At 36.8% G+C, this 22,305-nt stretch overlaps 2 protein-coding genes across 3 annotated transcripts; one reads left to right on the top strand and one right to left on the bottom strand.

Annotated features, from left to right (window-relative positions):
* Nucleotides 1-4,236: 4,236 nt before the first annotated feature.
* LOC141602314 (uncharacterized) lies at nt 4,237-5,866 on the bottom strand. The gene is made up of 2 exons (XM_074422617.1): nt 5,341-5,866; nt 4,237-5,222 (listed from the first exon to the last, which is right to left on the bottom strand). The coding sequence occupies exons 1-2, from the start codon at nt 5,864-5,866 to the stop codon at nt 4,237-4,239; spliced, it is 1,512 nt and encodes a 503-aa protein (XP_074278718.1).
* A 7,838-nt stretch (nt 5,867-13,704) lies between these two features.
* LOC141598539 (MADS-box transcription factor 23-like) lies at nt 13,705-16,780 on the top strand. 2 transcript variants are annotated; one of them, XM_074418207.1, is made up of 8 exons: nt 13,705-14,105; nt 14,931-15,018; nt 15,115-15,194; nt 15,623-15,722; nt 15,888-15,929; nt 16,061-16,102; nt 16,291-16,412; nt 16,515-16,780. In XM_074418207.1, the coding sequence occupies exons 1-8, from the start codon at nt 13,924-13,926 to the stop codon at nt 16,600-16,602; spliced, it is 744 nt and encodes a 247-aa protein (XP_074274308.1). In that variant the 5' UTR covers nt 13,705-13,923; the 3' UTR covers nt 16,603-16,780. The 2 variants fall into 2 exon arrangements, with proteins under 2 accessions (XP_074274308.1, XP_074274309.1); XM_074418208.1 differs by lacking the exon at nt 15,888-15,929.
* The last annotated feature ends 5,525 nt before the right edge of the window (nt 16,781-22,305 follow it).

The following is a 22,305-nucleotide window of genomic DNA, read 5'->3' as shown; positions in this document are numbered from 1 at the left end:
AAATGTTTTAATGTTTTCCACTGGTTTTAACGTCAATGAGTGGTAAAGCTCGTTATTGGAGACGTTCGATAATTGGTTTTCTCATTTGTTGGTGTAAAAATATATACTTTTATGTCTTTGATTTGGAATGTTGATGTTCTTGAACGGCCGACGAGGATATTCCGTTCCATTGAAAAGACACTTATATTTCATACGTTCATATTTTGAAGATTATGTTTACTTGATTTTAAAGAGATAGACCTACATATATACAATGTTCCTTCTTCTAAGTTTCGGAGACGAAACTTCTTAAAAGGAGGGATGATTGTAACACTCCGTAAATTTGAAGACCTTTATTATATTTTAAAAGTAATATTTTAATCCATTTTAATTTAATATTAATTTATTTGAAATAATGATAATTTGATAAAATATAATTTTATTTTAGTTTGAAGTAATGTAATCACTTTTGATAGTTTAGAAATGTTTAAAAGTAATTTAAACTATATTTAAACCTTTTATTTTGATAAAATAGATTTTTGATAAAAGTCGTAATATTGGGATTTTCCCATTTCTTACGGTCGTTGGCTAAACGAGTTTGGATATTGGGCATATGAGTACTTAATCTTTTAGTAAAATCGTGTTTAAGAACTTTAATATTCTCGGAAATCGCGTTCGACGAATATTTCTAATTACCGTCGAAGCAAACCCAAAACGTAAACAATTGACCACCTCCCCATGCCCATTTGGACCGGCCCTATCCCTCCTTTTGCCTCCTCTTTCAACTTTCATTTCCGCCATTCTCAATCTATCTCCTCCTTCTCTCAAACACCAAAAACCTACCAAAAATCCTCCTTACAAACCCTAAATCCTTCATAAATCCTTCATTTCTCCACCAATTTGCATAAAACTTATATATTTGGAATCCTCTCTTCAATCCTCATCTACTAGTAAGCTTTATTTTCATTTCCCCCAATTTCGTTTCGGGTCTTATCTTTTTAGGGTTTCGAATTTAAGCTTAATAGTTGTGTTTTTGTTGTTCTTATAGGTGAAGAATTTGAAGATGAGTTAGGTGACTCATATGTTGTTGAAGATGAAGAGTAATTTTGGGTTTTAGAAGCTTTCTCAAGTTATTACTTGTCTCTTTGCTAGCTTAAGGTAACTATTCCGAGTTACTCGACGATTTAATGTCACATTAGTGTTGTTTATGATGTGTTGGATGCTTATGTGATTAATAACATGTTAACTTTAATTTTCACATGAATTGTTGTTGTTAAAGTTTGTTAAATATGTTGTTTTTCACATGTTTAAGTGTTGAAACGGAATGAATATTGTTGATTGTTGCTTGTTGCTTGAGACGGTATTAAATTGAGCTTGAAACGGATTTTGGTGGGAAAAAGGAAAAAGGGGGAAAAACCGCCCAAAACAGCCCGGAAAAGGGCGCGGCTGACCCGGCAGGCCCGGTGGGTCCAGCCCGGATTTTGACCCGTCACTTTGGGTCGGGTCTTGGGTCTATTGTTTGATGTTTTGGGCCTATGGTTCATGTTTTGAAGTATGTTGGTATTTTGGCATGTAGAAAATTGTTTAAGCTAATATTTCCGTTGAATTGTTTATTTTATAAGTTGGCATATTTTCTCTATGTCAATAGTTTTCACATGATAGAAATTGGAAATGGCATGAGAATGATATTGTGATGAATTTTGTGATTTGGGCCAAAGTAGGCCAAGACTCTGAGCTGGGCCAATTTGACCAAATGAGTTTGGTCAAGCTAGGTTTGAACCGGTCAGCCTCGATTTGACCGATGACCCGTCGTGGGACTAGGGTCGAGGATTTGTCTTTGAGTATGATTGTCTTTTCATATGTTGGTTGTTGGATGAATTGGTTGCCTATTACTTGAGTCTTCTTGCCTTGTTGCCATTTTAGCTTGTTCTCATGGATTATGATGCTTGTTGGCTAGCCGGAATTTGGATTATTATTGATATTGGAGATATTGTTGGATTGTCAGCTGAATATGCTCTTGCGTAGCCTTTCATATGCTAGGGTGTGTATGATCATTTGTGTGTGCAAGTTTGGACTCTTTGCCCCTCTTATGGTTAATTGGGTGTCCCACTTGTCTTGTGTGGCATGGGCTAAAGTATTCAAGCTGGGACTAGGTCCTAGGTGAGTATTTCGGCCTTCGTCATAGATAGGCCATTATAGTCTTTGACGAGTATATGTTCACCGCTTAATAGCCTTTGTGTCTTAGCTTGGTGGGTTTATATCCAAGTTAGGGTATGACTTCCTTACGTACTCTTAGAAGTATGTAGTCAGCTTAAGTACTAGCCAACCCTTTGGTGGACTCCTTAGGGGTTCATGTGTTGTTATCATGGGTCTTGGATGCGGTAGTTTTCCGCATGTCGCTCGGTCTGCGCAGGTTTAGGACTAGGGTGTTTACCTTACCTCGTGGTATAGACTCGAGTTACAGAGTGACTATTGACTGTACTAAGAACTTATGCCTGTCTCTAGATATATTGTCTTTTCTTGTTTGATGATTCTATGAATCATAGAAGGTGAGATGCAAGCCGGCTATGGTTGATAGAGTTTGGATTCCCGGATGTTATGTGATTCACATGATAGTGTAGTATGAGTCAGTCTAGTATTCACATGCTAGGAGTATGTGTTGTTATATTGTTGTTCACATGATAAGCACGATTGTCTAGCCTCTATATGCTAAGGCTATGTGTTATTCATATTCATATTTTTATGTTTACATGTTATATTAATTATGACATTTCGTGGCTGGGAGAACTCGGAGTTACTCCCCACTGACTGTGGCTTTCGTATTTGTATAAAATGCGATCGACAGGTATGGTGATGCTTATATGGGGTTCATGGACGAGCTAGCGAGAAAAGTAACCTTGGGACTTACTTAGATTTGGTTTTATTTATAGAGACTCTTATACGAGTTTTTATGTCACATACATTTTAGGGACATATGTCTCCCTCTTTACATTTGGTTGTATAACTTTGCTATTCGCGACTTTAGCGATGGTTATGTTTTAAAACTTTTATTTAGACCTTGTATGTTTTGACACCTTTCAATTTGGATATATTTATAACAGGTTCAGGTTTTAAAAATTACAGGTTTTTACCCAAATGAACCTATTACAAACATATCCATGCAGTTTTATTCTAGAATTACGTGTTTACTTTTCCGCAATGAATGAGGGTGTCACATGATGGACTGCACATCCCCCTTACTGAACATTAGAAGATCATCAACAAAAAGTAAATGAGTAAGTTTCAAACTCTTGCATAGAGGATGATACCTGAAGTACCATTTCCTAGTTGCAAAGTCCATAACCCTTGTCAAATATTCCATACAAATGCAAAGAGAAGAGGTGAGATAGGGTCACCTTGTCTAAGGCCCCTTCTACCCTTGAAATAGCCAAACTGAGCCCCATTGAGATTAAGAGTAAAAGAAGGAGTAGAAATGCAGGTCATAATCATCTTTCTGAACTTTTCAGGGAACATAAGAGCATCTAGCATTTGATCCACAAAGGCCCATTCAATAGAATCATAAGCTTTTTGTAAATTAAGCTTAAACATGCATATAGGAGAGGATTTTCCCCTATGGTAAAGCCTTACCAAATCCTGACAAATCAAGATGTTTTCTAGAATACTCCTGCCTTTGACAAAAGCACCCTGATTTTTACTTATTATATCAGGTAAAACTAGAGCCAGTCTATTGCAAAGAATTTTGAAAATGGCTTTATAAAAGACATTACAGCAAGATATTAGCCTGAAATGTTTGACACTGGTTGGCCTGTCCAGTTTTGGTATTAAGGTAATTATAGTTGCATTCAGCTGAGTCAATAACTTTCCAGTATCAAAAAAATTAATCATTGCTGCACTCACATCAGTCCCAATTACTTCCCAAGCATCCCTGAAAAATTGACTAGTATAGCCATCAGGACCAGGTGATTTGTTCTTAGAAATGCTAAAAATGCTATTCTTAACCTCTTCAATAGTAACAGGCTTAGCTAAGATATCCCAATGAGCTGCAGTACAACATGTACCATTTATGACCACATTCACATTAACTTCAGAGGTAGTTTTATGAGACCCAAGTAAGCCTTGATAATATTCTAAGAAGGCCTGTTGAATTGAATCACCATCAGTACACATATTCCCATCCTGATCCTCAATTTGGAATACTTTGTTGAGCAACATTCTTTTCTTAATGACATGATGAAAATAAGATGTGTTAAGATCTCCTTATAAGGACCACTGCACCTTGGCTTTTTGAAGCAGAAAACTGTCCCTGGAAGATACTAAATCTCTCAGTTCATGAGCCAGAGCAGCTTCTTGCTGAATTAGATCAGCATCCCCAGGATTATCAGCTAAGGCTTTTTGGATATGCTCCAAAGCCATACTTGCAATAGTTGTATTATTCTCAACATCAGAAAAGCATTCTCTATTAATGTTCTTTAGAATAGGCTTAAGAGCTTTGAGTTTTTTAACAATTGAAAACATTTTAGTCCCTCTGTAGACAGTAGCCCAAGCCATAGCAACAGAATCCTTAAAACTAGGAGCAAGCCCCCACATATTGAAGTATTTGAAATTCTTTTTCCCTCCAATATCAGCATTCCTGTCCACAATGGTGCATGGACAATGATCAAACAGCCCCTCAGGGTGAAAATGAGCAAGGCTAGTGGCAAAACCATCCAACCACTCCTGGTTCCCCATTACCCTATCCAGCCTACTGTATACCCTATCACTTAATTCCTGTTTATTAGACCAGGTAAACATGGCACCAGTGGCAGGGATATCCTCTATACCACAAATAGAAACACAGTCTTGGAAATGCTCCATTTCAGCATCAGTAGTATTACCTCCTAACCTCTCAATAGGGAACAAAACAGTGTTGAAATCCCTAAGCCAAAGCCAAGGTTCACAACAAGCAGCAAAAATTTCTTTGAGAGTATTCCATAATTCAACTCTCTCATACAATCCATTAAAGGCATAAATCATAGTAAGCAGGAATTTCTTATCATCAACTCTAGAATGAACCAACATATGAATATGTTGAGCACTATAAGACAAAAACTGAATATCAAATAGATTAGGCTTCCACAATATCCAAATTTGACTACCCTTATGCCAACTGCAGTTAGTGGAGACACTCCAACCATCACAAATAGAGGTATCCCTTTTCAACAAAGTGCTAGGCTTCAGTTTAGTTTCAAGCAAACCAAATAGCCCTACCCCATTATTGTTCAAAAAAGATCTCACCACTCTCTGCTTATTCAGGTCATTTAGACCCCTTACATTCCAAAATCCTAAGCTATGCATTGATATTAGGATCTGGGGGGTCTTTACCACTCTCAACAGCCTGCTCTTGTGGTACAACATTACGATTTAGAGCATCCATAAATGTGTAGTTACTAAACTTCCCTGATAATCTCACCCCAACCATACCCTCTTGTCTATTAAGCCTGATAATTTGCTTGACTGGAGTTAACTTAATTATAGGAGTAGTCCTACTGATAGAAAGTGGAGGGAAATTATCAGAAGTCAGAGTAGGAGGAGTTACCACTTCCTTAGACTGGATTGGAGGTTTCTCCACAGGCCTCCATTCTTTTTTCTGGGGAGGTTTAACAGGAGCCATAGGACCTTGAGTGTTAGCCTTCCTCCTCTTAGGTTTCCTGCACTGAGCAGCATCATGCCTAATCCCTGTACAACTCGTACAAGATATAGGCCGCCATTCATACTCTATGTTAACATACACCACTTTCCCATTTTCATCTAAGAACTTAACTTTCTCAATGAGCTTTTGATCCATAGGTAATTCAACCATCACTCTGGCAAAACTCAGACGAATCTTATCTTGTGTCTCAATATCCATCTTTACATATTTTCCTACCAGGTTCGCAATTTGAGGCAAACATTTCCCCTAAAATTTCAAGGGGACTCCATATAGCTTCACCCAAACCGGAACCACAGCAACCTTCTCTTTAACCAGTTCTATATCCTTAACCCAGGGTTTGATAATCACTGGTTTATTATCAAACAGATAATAACCAGACTTCAATAAGGCATCTTTTCCCCCAGACTTAGTAAATCTCACAACAAAAACTCCATTATCCAAAAAAGAAACCCTATCAATTCCAAAACAATCCCACATCTTATACACATAATCCTCAACAAGATCCCAAGGAGAGTTTGCTCCCAAAATGTAACAAATAACAGAGTTAGACCAAAAATCTACCTCTGTTTTGATATCTTCCTGTGTAAACTGCAGCAAATCGGATAAATCCTCCTCTTCATCAATAGTCTCCAGAATAGGTATATCCTTTCCACCCTTCCGCAACGTCCAGCCGTCGTTTCCTACCGGTTCTCCTTCACTAAGATCCAACACAGGACTGCCCTGAATTGCGCTGATGGATTTCTTTTTGCCTGTATCAGACGAAGAAGGAACCAAGTCACCACCTTTAGGGACATTTTTAGTAAATGAACCCACGACAGAAGCTTTGGAAGATTGTAAAGCAGATTTAGTTGTAGAATTTAATGGCGAAAAACGGGTTGACATAGGTTTTCAGGGCCGTCATCGTTTTGCCTGTATCAGATGAAAAACCTCATATTATGACGACTAACCATCAGAAACCATGTTTTAGTCATCACTCCTTATTACTCCAATACATTCTTTAGGAGTCAATGTACTATATATGACCTCAAGAAAGGTAGGATTCCCTAGCATTGGGCTCAACTCATTACCCAGAGTCAGTGTGAATAATTGTCCTACTCGAGTATCTTCATCCTTATGATATTCCTCCCTCAATATGGCATGGCCTCCTTTTAACATGATTTGGAGACTGGACATCCCCTTGTTTTTGTTCTGCGTCTAAGTTACTGCTTTCCTAATTAACGTTTTGCACTGGCCTTCATACATGCTGCCATTTAACAATTTTCACCACCTTATGATTTAGCTCTCGCTTATACTGCTCTTTTTCATGTCCATATCCCTTGGACTTAGAGCATGTGATTGGTTTTTATTCAAATTCTACTTTAATATCCACCATTTTGCTTTTCTCATCAAGGAATTTGACTTTATCAGGAGTTTTTCCCCTACTGCAACCTCTATAATAACCCTTAAATAGCCTAACCTTGTTCTATTTTTTTGTGACAATATCATTCTTAATATATTTCCTTACTAATCCAACAATCTTCAGTAAACCCTTATCCCAAAATTTCAAAGGAAGATCATGGAGTTTAATCCATTAGGAGACCACTTTCACATCCTCTTTATTCAGGTTAATATTGGCCTGCCAAGGTTTCACTATCAATGATTTATCATCAAAAAGAAAATGCCTCATACATAGAATTCTCTTTTTTATTTCCATTGATATAAACCTTACTGAAAAGACTACATTGGGTATAAATGAGATCCTATCTATATGAAAGTTACCCGAAATACGAATAAATGTGATTGCAGGGCTTGCAAGCCTGGTGTACAACATCTGGCAAGCTCGCAACAAATGTAGGATTGAGGGAGATGTGATTTTTCCCAGTTTATTATTCAAGCAAACGAAAGCAGCAGTTAGACATAGGATCAGTGATAGGATGACAAAATTTAAACATGGAGTAGATTGTAATTGGCTTCTTAACATTAGTAGTTAAAGTGGTCTTGTAAGGGTTGTACCCTTATAAGTATGGTGATGTAATTTTCCAAATGCTTATCAATATATTTCATATTTCACCAAAAAAAAAAGTTACCCAAAATACGCTTGATGTAACTTCAAACAATCAATGGTTTTTTTTATTTATCATGTGTAATTATAGACGCATTTTATTGAATAACCTAAAATTTTCGGGTATTACAAGGTTTTCCTTTGTGGTAATGATAACATAATTATACAGTAGGGGCTAATGTAAAAGGCTTTGTGTGTTGAATGTAATGATCTCAGTTAGAGGTCGACTGGAGACCTAGCTAAGTCACCTTAGCCTAAACAAAATCCTTCCTTCTTAATTAGCCTAGCCTAGGATGGGTAAACGTTGTGTTCAACCTTTCCTAATAACATGCTTATGTCTATTAAGAAATTTTTTTATATTTAGACGATGTATATAGATGATTTCCTTATTGGGCAACCCTTAAATATTAATTAACTCATCCTTATAATAATCTGATATAGTTAAGAAACTATTTTATTATTATTATTAACCATCTACAAATCAATCTCAATGATTCAATGGTTATCTCATGTAATTAAATTAATACATCTGATTCAAGGATAACTTCTAATTTTTTGTTTGTACAAGAATTAGCAAGTGCAAATTAGTTTATGATTCGTTGCTTATCACATGTTAGTATAACTCATAGAATTCATATATCTTGAAAGAATTGTATAAGAAAAGCTTGAATGTTATTGATAAAAGAGAGGTATAAATACAATCTTAGAACCAGTAAACTAGGTAACAAATATATAGAGGATATGAGAGGATAATACAAGATAATCTACTTAACATAAATACAGGATACAATGAACCAACATGTATAGAATAATGTTAATAAGGTAAAACGTAATATTTATGATTTATCTTAAATACGCTTCTGCAAGACAGACGTTCTAAAGGAAGGACCGATCTTGAGCAAAAGAGGATGGAGACGGGGACGTGCAAGCGGCTTGGTGAGGACATCTGCAAGTTGATCATCAGCCGATATGTGTTGAACACGTAGAAGTCTCTTAGTGACCTGTTCTCGAACAAAGTGAAAAGCTAGAGCAACATGTTTTATTCTGGAGTGGAATACCGGATTAGAAGAGTACTGTGTTGCACTGATATTGTCAGAGTAAATTACTGTAGGTGGCGTGATGTTATAGTTGAGTTTAGTGAGCAAAGCATGAAGCCACATTACTTTGGAGGTAACATCAGCCACGACTCAAAACTCGGCCTCGGTAGTGGAAGGAGCCAATATGTGTTGCTTCTTAGAGGACCATGAGATCGGGTTACGGCCTAAGTAGACAATATAACCGATGGTAGAGACATAGTCTCCCTTATCACTGGCCCAATTAGCATCGCAAAATGAGTGTAACGATAAAGACGTGTCACGATATAATTGAATGTCAACCGTAAGAGAGCCTTTTAAATAACAAAGATGTCATTTCAAGGCTAACCAATGAGTATCATGAGGATTTTGCATGAATTAAGCTAACTTATTGACACCATATGCAATATCGGGACGAGTAAGGGATAGGTATTGAAGACTACCAACTAGAATGCGGTAGTCAGAGGGGTTGGGTATGGGTTGTCCAACTGTGAGAGTGGTGGGGGGTGGGGGTGGGGTTAAGGGCTCATGGGTGTGGTTGTTGGTTTACAGTCGAGTATATTGGAGCATGTTAAAAGGCATGAATGTATTTAATCTGGGTGAGTCAAAGACCAGTGGAGGTAGGGGAGACTTCAACGCCCAAAAAGTATGACGATAAGCCCAAGTATTTGAGGGAAAACCGCTGAGCAAAGGAGGAAAGAAAGTGTGTGAGATGAGACGATTGAGGAACTGTGACGATATTATCGTTAACATAAAAAAAGAGATACATTTGGTGATAGTTTTTATTGAATGGGAAAAGGGAGGGATCAGAGAGAGACTCAGAGAAACCATAAGATAAAAGATACTTTAGTTTGGTCTACCAAGTTCGGAGAGCTTGTTTTAAACCATAGATCGCTTTAGAAAGTTTGCAAACATAATTTGGAAAAGATGAGTTAAGAAAACCAGAAGCTTGAGACATTATAAATGGTTTCAGTTAACGTACCTTAGAGAAAAGCATTATTGATGTCGAGTTGTCGCTAGAACCAACCACGGGCAAGTGCATGGGATAGAATGAGATGCACCATGACGAGTTTCAATACAGGACTAAACGTTTCAGAATAATCGACTCCAGGATGTTGGTGAAAGCTTTTCGCAACAAGGCATGCCATGTATTTATTAATCGAATTATCCGAGTTATACTTAATTCGGAAAACCTACTTGCAACCGATAACATTGTATGAGGGATTAGGGGGTATGAGAGTCAAGGTTTGATTTTTGAGAAGAGCAAAATGTTCATCCTCCATGGCGGACAACCACTTCGGGTTAGCAAGTGCGACTTTTAATGTCACGGGAGGAAGAGAGGGAGAGGTAATGGCAGCAATTTTTGTATATTTAGGATTGGGCACACGAATTTTATTCATTAGACGATTAGTGGCACGAGGAGGAGGAGGAGGGGCAGGAGGTGACTCTTCAATCAGGGACACAGAGGTAGATGGGTTGGTGGAGGGAGAGGAGTTGGGAGAGGGACTACCAAGAAGGGAGGCAGGGGTGTTCTAGGTGGAATCCGAGGACTCAGGAGAAAGGATGGAGTCAGTGGAGTGAGGGGTGGCAAGTGATGAACACGCTGGTGGATCTTCAGCCGTGGGGGAGGATGGGGTGAGAATAGAGACGGAAAGGGAACGCCATTGAGTGTGAGTGTATGACTAGCTGTCATTAGAGCTAGAGACAAGTTTTGGGTAAGGAAATTCGGACTCGACAAATTGAACATGGCGCGAGATGTAAAGACGATTTGTGGTTGGGTCTAGGTAGTGGAAGGCACTTTGAGTTGACGAATATCCCACAAAAATGCATGGTTTGGATTTAGGATCAAGTTTATGAGTGGTGTAGGGACGTAGCCTTGGGTAACAAAGATACCCAAAACTACGTAGTTTGTTGTAATTAGGAGAAAGACCGAATAATTTTGTATAGGGTGTAACGTTGTGAAGAATAGGAGTGGGCATTCTATTAATTAAGTAAGCAGCAGTAACGAGGGCATAGGACCAAAAAGTGTCAAGAAGGGAGGCATGTGTGAGAAGGGAGAGATCGGTTTCCACTATGTGACGGTGTTTCCTTTCAGCGAGACCATTATGTTCCGAGGTGTGAGGAGGAGAGGTAAGATGAGTAATTCTTTGAGAGGTGATAGAGGGAATAAGCTTTAGATATTATCCACCATTGTTAAAGAAAAGTTGTATTATAGGTGTATTAAATTTTTTTTCAACTAAAGCAGGAAAACGAGTAAAAACATGAATGGTGTCAGACTTTTTCTTAAGGGGATAAATTCAGGTGTAGCGAGTGAAATGGTCCACAAAAATCACATAATATTTGTAGCCATCAACAGAGTGGAGGGGGGAGGTCTAAACATCGAAAAAAAGTAATTCAAGAGGGTGATTAGAACATAGAGTGGATTGCGAAAAAACAAGGTTATGACTCTTATTCACTGAGCAAGCATTACAATGGAAATGAAAATTTTCTTTAAAATTTAAAGAGGACAAATTATTAATAGTACTAAAAATAGAAGAAGACGGGTGACCAAGTTTGTGATGCCAAAGTGAGGTCGATGAGGAGTGAGCAAGGTGGATAGAGGGAACCCGTGAGCAAGGCTCAGGTGCGCGCCATTCATAGAGGCCTGATTTAAGCTGGCCCCGAAGAAGCACTTGACCCGTTCGCTGGCCCTGCAAAACACACATATCAAAAGAAAAATTAGCAATCGCATTGTTATCCTGGCAAAATTGGGAAACAGAAAGAATGTTCTTAGAAATAGCAGGGGCATGTAAAACATTAGTAAAATGAAATATTTATTGAGGAGAAAATAGGGATTGTAAATGAACCAATATTAACAATGTGGAGAAGAGACTCATCTCCGATAAGAAGATCATCGTTTCCGTCATACGGGGCATGAGTGGCAAGATTGGCGAGGTCATGAGTTATGTGGTGAGTAGCACCACTGTCGATAACCCAATTGGAAGGCACGGTTGGGGTGAGAGCAGTAGTGTTGGCACGGGGTTGGTAGTGGGGCTTGGACTAGTGTAAATGAGAAGGGCGAGGAGGGGTACGACAACATGGGGATACAGGGCCTTGAATATAGGACATATGGGACAAGTAATGGCCAGGGTTATGACACCACTGACACTTACCTTTGAAGGCATTGGCAGCGGGATGAGAGCGATGGTTGGAGGCGGGCGTGGGGAGGAGACCAGGGTAGGGGAGGAGCATGGTGTATATCGAGACTGGTTTTTGTGGTAGGCAATGAAGGCGGAAGCAGGGGTGCTGGGGGAAGTTAGAATATTGGTTGTGTGTTTGAGTGAAAGGTTAAATTGGAGGAGTCTTTCATAAAGAGCATCGAAAGAGATTGGGTTGTCCCGATGTTTGACAGCTTCAGTAAGTGCATGGGACCTCATAATGAAGACCATTGAGAACCTTTGCAATGACATCTTCATCATCCATGGACTTTCCCATGTTAGCAATTTCATCGATACAAGATCGTATCGATTGCATATAATCAGTGGCAGACAAATTGGCTTTGGAATTGGTTTGAAGGCGATTCTTAATTTGAAAGATATGCCCTTAAGACGGATTTGCATATGTAGTGCGCAAGAGATTCCCGATTTATTACGACGTCTTATCATTGAGAAGTAGAGGGGTAATGCTAGACGAGATGGTTCCGTGAAGAGCGTCGTTGAGGAGACAATCTTGACCGAGCCATGTCAAATAAGCCGGATTTGATATAGGGAGCTTTCTTCTCATTTTCAATAGTTTGAGACGAACATAGATGAGTGATGTCTAAAAATTTTAACAGGTCATAGCCAATGAGAAAATCTTCAACTTGGCGAGACCAAGAACAATATGTCGAGGGGGTTAATTCTGTGACACTTGCGAAATTAACGGCAATGACCGGTTTTGTTGGTTCGCTGGCATTTGGCAGAATGGATGCACTTCCAGCCATTGAATGTTTATGAGTGAAGATAAAGTTAGGGACGAAAGAAGAAGAAACGAGATTGGATCGATTATAGCTCTTATACAATGAAAAAATTGTATTAGAAAAGCTTGAATGTTATTGATAAAAGAGAGGTATAAATACAATCCTAAAACCATTAAACTAGGTAATAAATTATACAGATGATATGAGAGAGTAATACAAGATAATCTACTTAACATAAATACAGGATATAATGAACAAACATGTACAGAATAATGTTAATAAGGGAAAACGTAATATTCATGATTTATCTTCAATATATCTAGCTACTTTTAATTCCTCAAATTTTGAGATAAAACTTATTTTTGTATGAGACCTTAATTAGTTAATTTTATAAGTTTGTAAGTCCTTGTATTACGACTTGGAAAATTACCATATTATGTAAGTTAATTCCTAAGTATAACTTAGTTACTATTAAGGTGTCTCAAATAAATAGACGTTCTTAAAGTAGAATCGTTACTTTAATTCTTGAATGTATAAACTATGAAAGGTATTTGTGCACTATAGGGATAATTTTTTTTTTCATATTTAAATAAAATATATGATAATTATTTATTATTATATAAATCAACTGAGCCAAAAAATGCGAAAAAAGGCCAAGATTGCGAAAAAAGGCCAAAGGCCACAACAACCAAATTGGATTGTTTATAGTAACAATTAAATAATAATGAATTTAGTAGCACCAGTTTACAAAATTAGAATGTTGCACTATTTTACGCTATTATAAAGAATAAATTAATAGAAGATTGTGTTTTGCTTACTTTGCAAAATGAGATGTTACGTAAAAGGAAAATCCAAAAATATAAACGAATATAATAAAGTAAATCTCAAAAGAGGATGACTCTCATAAGTTTCCTATATATTATCCGATGATCACATTGTAATCGGAAGGGTAGCTATATATGGGGGACTCTTGCCTTATTTTTCCATTATATTCTTACTAAACTTAGAGGTTACCTTGTATGAAAATTCTTACTACATATATTATTTGAGATTCACCTCCTTCCTCCTCTCAACACAAATCTCTATATAAATATATATTTGCAAATATCTTGTGGTTTTTTATTTAACCTTTAATTTCTTTCTTCCTTTGCATTGTTAAAAAGTTTGTAAAATTGATAGAAAAAGGATCGCAAATAAAGGTAGCATGGGAAGAGGGAAGATAGAAATCAAGAAGATTGAGAATAAAAGTAGTAGACAAGTGACATTTTCAAAACGTAGAAATGGATTGTTTAAGAAGGCAGAAGAGCTTTCTGTATTATGTGCTTGTGATATTGCTGTTATTGTTTATTCAAGCACCGGTAGGCTTTTCAAATTTTCCAATTTAAGGTGCTCTTCTTTCTAGCCCTCTAGTTTTCATTTATTTTGTTTCTTTTCAATTTGTTTTTTTATGTAATTTTGAAAGCAAGGTAAATAATCCGCACAATTAATTGTTTGTCGATTTTATGTGAATCTCAACCCCCCCCCCCTTTAATTTTTAATATGGTTATATATGTATAATATATAAGAAGGCTTATCGATCTTCTATCATGATCTCAAGATAGATTTTCATCTTGCAGTATGAAAAGACTTGTGTGATAGGAGGTAAAATAAAAAAGGAGGAAGTATAAACTAATTTATAATACAATTTCGACGAGTTGGTTCGAACAAGCAAAAGATTTGAGATATATGTATTACGGAGTACAATATATATGTTATGTATAACGATTAGGAAAATTGATGAGATAATTCTTGTTGGGGGCGTCTACTAATCTTGAAAGAGAAAATAAAATTTCTTACAAGATGTGATAACTCTTTTGGAGAAAGAAATTATAAAAATTGTTTACATTGATGTGTTTGGTCATTAATTAAGTCAATATCTTCTAGCATCAAAATGGTAGTATGTAATAGTCGGTGTTAAGTTATAAAAATCTTACCTTTATTGTAATCCTTTCTTTTGTGATGAATATACAATTTAACACATTTTTTTCAATCGTAAAAGAGGATTAAAAACATAATGTTTACATTACTGTTTAGTGCATAAAGATTTCTCAGTACAAAAAAACTACTCCGTACAATATATTGTAGATGAGAGTTCTCATGTTTTTTTCTTACATAGTAGATTATAAATGACTTTATAATAAGCTTGTTTAATTGTATGATTACAAATTGCAGCATGGAGCAAATTTTGGATAGATATAACAAAAGAGATCAAAAAACACAGGAAGTTTCTACTATTGAGCATGTTGAACACGTTGCCGAGGTAATCTTAAGCTCTGTTAAGCTTTTGTATATTCATAAGTTTTCATAAATTGATAAATTTATATTTATGAATGTGTTTTGCTATTGTATCTTCTAGGTTATGTTGGAGCAAAATCCAGCTCAATCTGATAATCTTGCGCTCAAGGAAGAATATACAAAACTACAAACCTCTTATTTGTAAGATGTTATTATTATTTGATTTTAGTGGTGTATTTTTGTCATTCATTATGAATAACGTTGAGTAAAAAAAAAAGAAGAAATAAGATCCCTAACGTTATAAGGCGACTTTCCCTAGTAACTCATCTTTATTCAAACTTTCTAAAAATGATGTTCCAAAGCAATGTACTCTCTACACGAATTGTCAAGATGGGAAGAGATAAAAGATTAATTGGTTTAAGTAGGCTTAGGTTTATTTGTAAACCTATGATCTTTTGATGACGGGAATAATTATTATTTTCCTTGAATAAAGATCCATAAACTCATGTATTTTTGTTTTTTCTGTTTTTCCGTGATTGACGCAAAAACGATAAGCTATTAAACACCTCTTTCAGAGTAACTAATTTAATTAGCTAGCTTAGTGGTAACCACATTACTAATCCGTGTAGGCGAATGCGTGGTCAAGGATTAGACTATCTAAGTTTTGAAGAACTGACCCAATTGGAAAATCAACTATTCGAGGGCCTTAAACTCGTCAACTGCAAAAAGGTACGCAATACACATCTTCCCTTTCCAGAGATATTTATATGTTGACTAAACTGAAAAAATTATAAGTTGAATAAATTTAGCTTTCTTTAATTCAATTCATTTTTTTTATAAATTACATATATTTATCTGAAATGAGAGTAGTAATGTGAATCCTACTTATTTTAGGACCAAGCATTGAAGGATCAAATAGATAAATCAAATCAACAGGTAGAGATAATGACCCCTTTGTACGTACGACCATGATCATTTAGTAAAAGAGCTTTCATCGCATTATTAATGAAAAAATTACAAGTCTCTATAAATGTTTTCTATAAATTAATCGCATGTTTAATTTTCAGGAGCAAAAGGCCTTGACGGAGAATGAAAAACTGCATAAAGAAGTACGTTATCATATGCATAAAAATAATGCAATCTTATTACTATAGTTTTTTTATTTTATTTTGTTAATAAAACAGGTGCTAAAATTACTTTACCAACATTTCAATATATTTCTTGTTCCTTAGATGAACTTCAATTAAATTGATATTATTGGAAATATTAGTTGATGGTATATTATGTAAACTCATAGGTAGAGGAGCTTAGGCAAAGCTTAAGATCATGTTGTAGTGAATCAAACTCATCAAAGAAAAGGCGTATCGACGAAGGATGTACTGATAAGGAAGTTGATTCTGATAATTTTCTGCGCTTAGGGTATGAATGCATATTAGTTATTAACTTGATGATGTTTCATTATGTTGCATTATTTTTTATAAAGATTATAAATAATTTATTGAACATGGATGATATGTATAGGCTGTCAACAACAGTATGTTGCGATGAGAAAGCACCAAAGATAGAGACTACATCTGATGAATCCAATGGCCAGATGGAATCAGGATGATATGATTGATGCATTCTTTCTAATTATGCATCCCAACAACTAGCTTATTTCCTTGGTTCAATTGCAAATTTTTATGTTTCTTATTTTTAGGTTCTTAGCAATTTAAGACACTTAAAAGAAATCTCACTTAATTTTGAGATTGATGAAGACTTTGACAAATCATTTTTTTCTTCAGAAATTTTAGTTATCTTTAATGTTTTTTTATTTGTTTTTACTTTAACCGTAAAGCCAATAACTAGTAGAAGTAATAAATACATCCTTCCAAGTTTTAAACACTGATCGAAACTCATTGATCACTTGATATACTAATAATCAAAAAAAAAATTAGATGACATCTGCATGTTTTATTTTTACTGCCTAATTTCACCATTATTTCTGTGGACAAGGCCCTCGGGAACTGCGTCCGCGGGATCCACACCAGGCATAATCGACTCGAGGTTCTTTCGAATCGAATTAAGACAAATTAGAGTCGCCACCAAGTTTTTTGGGAACTTGGAACCGTTCAAGTCAACTTTACACCTTTCATCGAAAAGCATAAATCCAATCGACTACGAGTGATTAAAGATGAAGACTTGTACCCTATATCACTCGATTTGAATGACTCTCGTAATCCAATGGTATTTAGACGGATCCACAAACCATAGATCTTGAGTAAGGGGTGAGGGTACGTGTTGGGAAGCCCATAAGGACACCCAACCCCGCCCGTCAATAACGGCCTCTACTAAGTCAAGTATGGATTTCAAACAAGGTCATAGCTACTACGATGTATGATATGCAAACGTTGTTTTAACCCTATCATGTGACAACAATTTCTATGTCGTTTTAGATGCAACTAAACTAACTTTGTCAAAGTTGTAATTTAGCATGTGGGTTGATTGATCTAACAACATACAAAACAAAGCAAACAAGGCTTAAGGGGGAATGGGGGAGCCGTTGGGATCTACCTATTACAAACCAGGCATTTCATGCCGACACAACAATAAATTAAAGATACAACTCGATCTAAATACAATTGCTACATACAACACTATACACGACAACACACACGGCCAATCGGCCTAGAAAAGCGTGCACAAGAGGGGTGGCCCACGGCTTACATGACTCACGGCCTTGGGTCACTCCTCGTGATGTGTGCTTTCGCTCAATCTCATCGAATTAAACATAGGGTCGCGCACCAAAGCATGCATTAGCATAAATCGGGCCATGTTGCTTTAAACAACATGCGATTTACTACGCTCTTACAAGCATTGGGGCACAACCATCTAACCAAACAAGACTAAGGTTTTTTTGAAAGAGGTTTTGACTCGATAAAAGAAAACTAACTTGAAAATTACAACCAAACTAACAAACACGACTCGATAAACAAAGTAATTACAAGATACGAAATAACGAGATAAAAGTGAGAAAAAAACGAGTAAAGGGACTACAAGGACACGGCCAAACACGGCCCACACGATCTAGCATACCCTAATTCTTAGGTTAGATTCATTAGGTTAGATCGATGATTGCGAAACGGGTTAGGAACGAATTAGAAAACAAGTTAGAAACGACGTTGATCGATTGAAAAGAGGTCTTGCAATTGTGTATTCTACACGGCTCAAAAGGGGTCAAATTAGGTCAAGTTCGCTAATTAATTTAACTCATCGAGTGTTAATAAGAAGGTGCTAATCACGCACTCTTATACTAGCGAGAAAATAGGTGAAAGAGAGAGATGCGTTCATTAAGTTACAGAATTGTTAGTTGATTTTTAAAGCTATGTCGATGTACCCTAAAGTGTCTAATTAGGTTATTAAATTGATCTAATGTCATCTAAATAAGTTATATGTTAACAACCAGAGGTCATACTAACATGTAAATGGTCCTAGGGTGTGTCGAATTGGCCGAAACAAACAAAGGGTCGAAACGATGAGCGAAGTTAGAAGTTTGTTTTATTTATGTCCTACCTTGAACACGAGGATATGTAAATGAGACGGGGGTGTACGACCGACTGATGTAGCGGTTTCTTTCCCATCTCAAGTCAACGCGGGTGTTCATGGTGGTACTTTAACTCATACTCGGACTAACTAGTTTCATAATTAATTAGAACAATCGATAAACAAAACGAAAAACAAACAAAAACAAGACAATAAAAAAAAGCATAAAACAAACGAAATAAAAGGGAAAAGAAGAGGATTTGGTGCACCCTCAACCTACATGTATCGTTGACACCATCTTGGGTCGTAATCGATGGTAGATTTTTTCTCGAGAGGCCGTCGTCGACGAAGAGCAAAGCAAACACGCGTTTTGGAAACTTTCTGGACAGCGATTTTCAAACGATGATATCTCCCTCGTTTCACGACGAAAATTCGATTTAAAAGATGTTTTGAAAACTAGAAAGAGAGGAGAATAGGGATCTTAAAGCAACCCCTGCTCGTTTTGGGTTATTGGGCACGAAAAACGAGCACAAACAGAACTGGACAGACAAGAATAAACCGCGAAAACAGAGTGTATAACACTCTGTTTTTCGAGGGATTTCGTGTACTCTCAAGGGCAATTTAGCTCGTAAATCTTTGTCTAATGTGTAGATGGATGTTATGTGGTTAAATAGGAACAAGAAAATCGAGTTTTGATGGAGGTTTGATGGAGGAACGAGTGGCTTTTCGAGGAGGACACACAAACAGTTCCGTTTGTGTGTCGGTTTTGTTTAGGGTTTTTGGGAGGCAATTAGGGTTTGTTTCTGAGGTTTAAAGCTTGTGGGTGATCGTAGGATGTATGGAGAACTTAGAGGAAGGAATGTATGGTGAAGGGGTGGTATTTATAAGGAGTTAAAGTAGGTTAAAAGAGAGGGAGAGGCAATCGGGCTTACTGAACATAGCTGCTGTCCAGCAGCTTTTGGGGGGGTTTCTAGGGTTCGTTTTGGGGGTTTTCTTGGTGATTAAGCTAGGATAATATGGGTAGGATACTAGGGTATGGGTTAGGGTTAATGGTCACGGGTTTTAGTGGTATTTGGAGCGGGTTTTGGGCTCGGGATTGAGCTGCCAAAACAGGGGGGCTGCTCGTTTGTTGCGGGCTGTTTGGGACGATTTGGGATGGAATTTTGGGTCGTGGATAGGGGGTTCGAACAAGGGTGGATGGGTATTGGTCTAGGTTAGTTAGTGTACTCGATATTCGTGCCAACTCGCAAAGAGAACGGGCCCAAAAACCGAGCTTAAATCGAGCTCAAAACATGCTTTTAAAACGAGTTTTCTTCGCTTTTTAAAATCGATTTTTCAAATCAATTAACACATTAAAATAAATGATTTTTCAAATCAAATATACTCATAAAATGATTTTTCAAATCAATTATTTATTTTATTTTCAATAAAATAAACTTGGGAAAATAAATTCAAAATAAGATAAAATAAATTGAATTTACCTCAAAGACCATAATTTAAATATCATTTAAATTAATAAAATGAACTCACTAAAAAAACATTAATTTAAATATCATTTAAAATAATAAAATACTTCATCGACGACGCCCATTTTACATCGTAAAACGAACCCAAATAATGACAATGACAACTAAAGAATACATGTGTCCTATCATCATCAGGTGTTTGTCGGGTTCTCTATAAATTCCAATATCGACGGATACGGGTATCTCTGAGCCCCACTTTGACCGAGGCTTGGACAAGGCGAAAGTCAAAGTATACCCTGTCCCTTTCGACCCGAGGATTCTTCGGTCGTTTATAGTCCATTAGACTTACGTATATAAGCTACTTGACCATAAGAAGAGATCATACCGAGGATTCTTGAGGATTGACTCTTGCTTCTGCTGTGTCAAATTATCATCGTTGGTCATCGACCCATAAAATTGCATATATGGTGGATTGAGCCTTATCCTTAGGGAAGTTAGTTGTTCTAATGAGGTTGATTTTGGGGAAGTTAGTTGTTCTAATGAGGTTGATTTTGTGAAGGTGATTAAGGTTTGGTTATGAGGGATTTTAAGGTATGGATATATGAGGTATTCGTTGGTAGTTGGGTGCGATGATGATATGGCTACGTTCACGGGTGGTGATAATTGTGTGTAAAAGAAGATATGTTATGAAGGGCACCCGAGTTAAGTCCGGATAAGAGATATTCATTGTCAAGTGGTAACTTACGTGATCAGGATTGACTAGTTGGATGTGATTATGGGTCTAAGATGTATATAAATGTTTGTGTGAGGTTGTGACCTCACGAGAAGCGGTATGGTGTGATAGTTTTAATGTTGTTATATGAATGTTACGTAATATATATTGGATACGAAACTTAATGGAATAATGATCAAAAGTGATAGTTTGGGTGATCTCGACAAGACCGGTTATATTTGCATGTGTATTCATGATATATGTTTATTCCATGAAAAGTATGGATGGTATGCATGAGATTCTTGCCTATTTATTCCGTATGATATATGGTGTTGTGATCTCGGTAAAGCGGTCTCTTGAGTAAGTTTTCTTGTCCGTGATGTTATATTGAGTCGGTGTTTAAGGGATTGTGTATGTCGTGATGTCTATCGGTGTGGTTGTGGTGCCTCGGGTGGTGATCCGGGCACGGTACTTAGTGTTGTGATGCGGGCATTTTCGCACTGCGGTACGGTAGTGGTGGCGGTTTTGCGATGCCGTCACCGGTTGTGGTGGAGTAGGTGAGATGTTTATGTTACGAGTTTTCGAAAGTGCTTACCGATTAAACATATATTGTTGTTTGTTTTTTCTTGTTCTGGTGAGTCTTGGTTGAACATGCACGGTATTGTTTTGTTTGTTGATGTTTCTTACCAGTTTCAGTTTGGGAATGAGGGTAGAGTATGATATGAAAGAGAGTTGTATATGTTTTTGTTGTTGTCATGGTATAGTGATATTTTGTTGATAGGATACGATTGTGAGAAGTTGTTACGGTAAGTTTGACCTTGTTTCAGGATGAGATATCGGTAGTCATAGTCATGACAAGTGATTAGTAGAATATGTGTTATAATGATCCAAAGCGGCAGGCGGTTCATAATCTTTTGTTGAGATAGTGAGTGCGGGATATTGGGAATTGGTGTCATGTTAAGTTATGTATGAGTTTTGCGGTAATGAAAGAAAAGAACTTGAGGATCTAGTATGAGTGTACGTAACAAGTGTGGAATGTGAGTTATGCTTTTGGTGATATGAGTTTTATATAGTTTATATAGAGAGGTGTGTCATGTTGCGGTAATGTGGAAGATTTGAAGTTTTGGGTTAAGCTAAAGATTTTGAAATTGAAGGATGAGAGTTGTTTAAGTAGGAGAGCCTAAGATATATGCATGGCGACTGTTCAGATTATAAGTGGTTATCTTTGACACGCGGTGGTGATGGGGATAATGAGAAAATATAGCTAGGATTTAGTATTAGCGAGTTACGAGGACGTAACATTTATCTTAAGAGGAGTAGGATGCGACAAAGGATAAAAGAGATTTTGATGGTTGTACATATGGTAGTATAATTGGAAGTAGAGTGTTGGTGTAGCATAAAGGTTGGATATTTGTTTTGATCAAAGGTCATGACCGTGCGTGTAGTAGTTCGATGTTTAGCAATGAGAGAATATTTCAACAGTGTTGATAGTTGAATGACAATGATTATGAGTCCAATAGTTTTGTCAGTTGGAAGATGATGTTTATGTGTGTGAGTAAACTTCGAGGACGAAGTTCGTTTTAAGGATGATAGAATGTAACATTCCGTTTTG

The sequence above is a fragment of the Silene latifolia genome, chromosome 9 (genome assembly GCF_048544455.1).
Source record: "Silene latifolia isolate original U9 population chromosome 9, ASM4854445v1, whole genome shotgun sequence".
Taxonomy (NCBI): domain Eukaryota; kingdom Viridiplantae; phylum Streptophyta; class Magnoliopsida; order Caryophyllales; family Caryophyllaceae; genus Silene; species Silene latifolia.
The sequence above is the reverse complement of the archived record's forward strand: the minus strand, read 5'-3'. Positions and strand labels throughout refer to the sequence as shown.